The following is a 6,000-nucleotide window of genomic DNA, read 5'->3' as shown; positions in this document are numbered from 1 at the left end:
TAAAACAAATTGTTAGGGATGTAGGATGTATACCGAAATGAAACGACTGGCACTGGATTGGGAATCTTGGAGAGCTGCATCAAACCAATCAAATGACTAAAGACAAAAAAGAAACGGATTTGATTTGAAACATTTTTCATCCTCTTAAAGTATTAATTTTTTATTCAATCCAGGCACACTGCTTTTGTTACTACATTTTACTACAAACTTAAGCTCACCTCAAGTAATTACTGAATTCAATTCAGGCAAACAACAGTGAAAAATAAATTCTTAACATCAATTTTCAAATCGATCAAGTTTTATAATAATCGTCCCTCTGTTTTATACTATAATCTTTTGTACCGTATGTTTTGTTCTAAATTTACTGATATCAGACCAAAATTCAGCACAGTTTTTTGTTTGGTCTATTATTATTACTATTAATACTTTAATGAAGTACTGGTTCTTACTTTCAATAAATAAATTTTTTTAACATTTTGTAGCCAGCAGGTAATCATTTAAAAATTCTAATCATTTCTTGTACAATTCTCTTACATTCCTTTTGAAGGTATAGCATTTAAATCAAATAAAGAATTATTATGGTATGTAATAATAGATATGTAAATAGATCAGATTTGTCATTAACTATCCACCCAACTATCCTGTATGTGTGATATCCAGGATATCCCTTATTTCAGTGTTCCCTACATTTTATGCTAGACTTGTTTTGTTTACCCTCATCCACTGCAATGATCTTAGCTTTGGGAAAGACTAACCCAATTCTTGGCTAGATTTGACAGACCTTGGTAATGATATTTAGTCTTACCAGCCATAATGAAACTATCAATCACCATTTGCCTACGTGGTCACTATATAACTGGATCAGATAAAAGAATTCAATGTAAAACTGTTAAGAAATTGTCTTGTCTGATCTCGAGGAGAATATTGATAGTACAAACACGTTTATGATTTAAACTATTATCAAAATGAACTTGATTATAGCTCCATTAACACCACATGGAGACCATGGAGGCTTCAATTAGGAAGACTGGGTTTTATTTAGGATATTATAGTTGCAGACACACAACTCATCTCTGATTGTGATATTTTTTAGCAAATCTGTATTGTAAGCAGCCTGAAAATTACATTTAACCTTACAAAGAAATACAACACAGAAAATATTTAAGTTATGAGAACAGTTTTAAAAAATCAGCATGTCAATTTAACCATATTATCCAAACAGCAATGATAATTTCTCTCAGAAACAAATCAGATATAATCAAATTTTATATCTTGAAGAAGGGATACTCCTTAAGACATGTAACCAGCCCCCTCATTCAATAATAAATTGAACTAATTTACACAAAAACAATAATATTTATCATAAGTTTATAAACCATTATAAAAAAAGGGAAACTCCTTCAGGATTATATATACAAATGTAGACAGCAACTTATGGTACACCAAAACATAATACCAGCAAGCAAATCCCTTATGAGGGGAAAATCATGAATTTCAATAATAAAGGAATAAGTCAATAAAAAAAAAAGAGTATTCTGTACAAAGAAAATTTATTTAGTGTTAAAAAAAGTGATAAAATATAGTGTCATTCCATTCATGGCACCCAAATAAGATTAAAACAGAATTTTCAAAAACTGTAAAGTTAATGCAAATTCCTACTAAGGAATGTATCCATATACATACTAAATGGTAACACAAAAACTGGAATAGTGTTGAATATTAATAAAAAATTATGACTGCTTATTATGGTAATTATAGTAATTAACAGAATTACCAAAAATGCTATAAATATTAAAATACTAATAAAAAATATTTGCTTAAATGTTTGAGGTAATTTTATTTATTGAACTCAATTAACATTAAAACAGAATTTTCAAAACTCATAGGTAAACATAAATAACTTTTTATGTTATAGACTAACTCAATTATAGCAAGGTTAAGAAATTATAGCACTGATGATTATACAAACAAACCCAAAAGTAATACTAACTACCAATAGAGCTAATTGAAATAAGAGCCAGTAACTATAAACAAGCTTACTTGTAAGACATTTGGCAGTCAATTCAACTTAATTAGATAACTCCATGCTCATGCAAGAAATCAAACCATGAACATCTAGTTTTTACAGTGCCTTTAAAGCATTATGTAATATAGATAGATATAATTAATTCTACTGGTAGAATAATCAAACTTTTTTTACTGCAATTATGATTTTTGCCTACTTCTGTTTTTATGTTAGAATTTAGTTTATTTTACATCATATTAAGAATTATTTATTATTTTTAAGAAAGATATTGCTTATTGCTGAGAGATGATATGACAGAGTATTTTTTATTATAACAAGTCTTTAAAAGATTGAACTGAATTAATTCTTGAATAAACAAAAATTTCCTTTTTGGATGTGTCAATCCAAACATATCTGGATTAATGTGGTTCTATACAGATCTAGTGGTAACTCCCAACATAATATATTACATTATGTACTTTTTACATAATCGTGTTACATAAAGAAACACAAACAGAAACCAAAGAAAAAGAATTTATAAATACAAATATATAAGACTGAAGAAGCCATACAATAAACAGTGCTGCTTTGAAATTAAAAGTTTTTAAGATATAAAAATAAACTTCAGCACTCTGTCACATTTACATTCAGATATTCAAATAAAAGTGATGAAATAATTAAGAGAACCATAATAAGCAGCAAAAATATTAATTATCACAATACAATTAAACAGATTATTTTTAAATTTAAATATACATTTAGTAAATACATAAAGAAAAATATTTTACCACGACAAATAAATATACAAAATAAATTTATTTCATAAATATAATACCCCCAAATAAACTAACCTCTAGAAAATTAATAAATTATTGATCTATGTTAACTATTATTAATTAAGGTACATTCAGATTTAGTCAAAAAATAAAATTAATATTTTTCTCAGTATACTAATATAACATCTAACGTATTCTAAAACCTTTTACACACAACATTAATAAATAATTGGTAACATAAGCAAAAATTAATGGTTAATCAGCTCATAAAATGAAGAGTGATAAAATTTCAAAAGTGTTACAGCATTAATATAGTTGATTAGCTAATACAAGAAGAACAAATTTTAACAAATATTACTTACAAAAATAGATTTACTTTTAACAACATATAGAAATTCCATTTAAAACCGTTTTGTGCTCATTTAAAAAAAAGAAATCATTAAATTTTATATACTGCATAAATATATAGAAAAAAAATGTTTTAGGATGAATTCATTATTCCTTTTTATTAAATGCCATGAGCTGAATATAGTAAATCTGTTTAGTTCATTTGATTTTCTCTTATTATTAAATCACACTATAGTGTTATACAAGTCATATTTAAACCAGAGTTTATGAACTAAAAAAATATGGTTGACATTAAACACATGTACATACTTTGTAAATAATATTTTTAGTACCAAATTTAGTTTAGTTTCTAAAATTATGTGAGTAATAACAAAGTTATACCAAACAAAAACTATTAAAAATTTTACATGCCACAGATATCATGTACCTTTAAATGCATAAAAAGTTTTAAAATAATCATTTAAATAATTCTTAAGTGAGTGAATGTACGGAACAATATGAGAGTATGAAAATTAATAAAATATATTACCATTAAAAAGATCCCTCTTTCATTGCGATGAAGTTTAAATGAATCCTATAAAAATTCACTGTTAATTGCAAAATAACTCTGTCTACATTTGAATTTCCATCAATTTTTATCAAGAAAAAAGATTTATTAACATGAAATAAGAATTCAAGGAGTATTTAAACAAAATAACAAACGATAGTAATACGCCACGATTAAGATTTAAAGATAACTCATATTCCCTGAAACAGAAGTTATACAATGTCTCACTTAAACCTCATTCCACCATAAACATGGGGACAAGATGGTCTAGTAACACTAGTAAAACATTTTGAAAGAAATGTGCCACAAACATCTATCTAAATATAAAAAAATATTTTCTAAAGAAAAAAAATGGGATATTAATAAAAGATATGACATGGCTAATTACAAACATATTTCTATGGTTGGTACTAAAAAAACCATTAGATAATAATGCAAACAAAATAATTAAATTATCAGATTACAAACTGAACACAAACTTTTAACTGTTCTGAATTACTATGGCAAGTCATAGTAACCTGAGATTTTTCGAAGCTAAAAAAAAAACATTATATGGAGACTGCATATTATCCTGGCATTGTTCATAATATCAGGATAATCTGTGAAATACTGTAGTATCAGGTAACCAAAAAAGATGTTACTTACAAGTAGAAATTGTACAGAATTTATTAGTGCAGAGACAAACTAATTCTTTACTAAAATGCAGTCTAGTCAACATTACTAAAAGGTGTATACCTCTCGTCAAAGAATTTATAATTTTGTATAATTCATGATTTGAGTAAATTACTGCAGCAACCTGTACTTGGTTACTGTAACATTCTAAGGCATAATGTTCTGGTTATTAACTGAAATTTTCAGTATTGGGCAGCCAGACTACATCAGTTAAATTAGGTTACAATCATAATTACATCAGTCAATTGAAGGGGCTTTTAGTATCACACCCAACAGCTATAATAAAATTGGACAATTGAAGTTCTAATAAATTTTTGTTCAAGTACTTCTCTGTAAACTCACAGAGATCCAGACCTGACCTCCAGAAAGATAAACCAAGGTTTGACTATCAGTGGTAGATTGACAGACTAGAAAGAATTCTCCTAGGTAAGTAAAAATATTAGAACAAAATGGGCTGTGAAACACTATCCAACTAAACATTATAACATACAGAAATAATATTTTGGACAAACATCTAATTCCCAAACACTGACCACTGTTAAAACATTGAAAATTAACAGCACTGTATGAGGTTACTTGACTCAATTTTTTTATCTACACCAATCTTACTGTCTAATGTTAGTCTGCATAAATATGCAACAATATAAAAAAACTTCTATCATTTTACACCATTTAAGAGAAATGCACTCACTGGCAGTAAAAATGTTTAATATAAACCAAAAAACGTTTTTTCAATAACTGATACATTATCTCTAAATAGTTATAATTTCAAATTAGATGTATTAAAAAACCAAGAAAATCAAAATTCCTGTGATTTAGTAATATAGTATAGCAGAGAACAAAATTTTGAATGCCCAATATTAAAGCAAATAAGTCATCTAAAAAATTAGAACTTTGAACATAATATATCCAGCAGTAAATTATTCGGGTTAATAACAATTAAATATGATCATAATACTGAAAAAATAATTTTAATAAAACATACAATACAATACTTACAATTAGGAAATAAAAAATATTTCCATCTAATTAATAATATAATAAAATAAATAATAAATCATATAAATTTAAATAAGTATTTTTTAATTTATAAATATTATCTTTTTTTAAGTTAAAATTAATGACAAACATTCATAATAGGAAAGTCAAATGTTTGGAATATCTCAAATGTACTACAAAACAGTGTTATTTTTTAAAACACCTATTTTGTAATATAAATAAAGCGATTAAAAAAATATTACCTAACTAGTAGAATATTTTGATGCGGTTTTAAAGAAAGACGCTAAACCACCGATATAATTAACAAATAGGCACTTATATTATATATACAAATATACACACAATTTTGATTAACATCTTATATTAAGGCCTCTAAATAAGATTAATTATTAAGATTACGGTCTCACACACCTAAGAAGCAGTCATTTGTTTTTCTGATGGTTTTGTTTTTGGTGTTGCAACAAGAAGATTAACGCTGATAATGATCGGATACGTAAAATCTTTGACCAATTCCATAACTCTAAACTCCTGAAATTTTGCAAGTGATATCTGCATTACATTACTCTTCTGTTCAACAGTAACTTGTCTTTGAACATCCTGCGATATGACAACAACTCTGAAAATAATATTAGAAGGTTATATATTATAGCATC

At 26.4% G+C, this 6,000-nt stretch overlaps 1 protein-coding gene across 1 annotated transcript in view; it reads right to left on the bottom strand.

Annotated features, from left to right (window-relative positions):
* Nucleotides 1-1,531: 1,531 nt before the first annotated feature.
* gcl (germ cell-less) overlaps nucleotides 1,532-6,000 on the bottom strand; it is a 60,090-nt gene continuing 55,621 nt past the window's right edge. Inside the window, exon 9 of the mRNA XM_075360842.1 lies at nucleotides 1,532-5,963. Within this exon, the coding sequence (XP_075216957.1) occupies nucleotides 5,759-5,963 (205 nt within the window). The 3' untranslated portion in view covers nucleotides 1,532-5,758. The remainder of the gene's footprint in view (nucleotides 5,964-6,000) is intronic.

The sequence above is a fragment of the Lycorma delicatula genome, chromosome 3 (assembly GCF_047948215.1).
Source record: "Lycorma delicatula isolate Av1 chromosome 3, ASM4794821v1, whole genome shotgun sequence".
In the NCBI taxonomy this organism is placed as follows: domain Eukaryota; kingdom Metazoa; phylum Arthropoda; class Insecta; order Hemiptera; family Fulgoridae; genus Lycorma; species Lycorma delicatula.
Note: the sequence above shows the minus strand (reverse complement) of the source record. Positions and strands in the feature narration are given on the sequence as shown.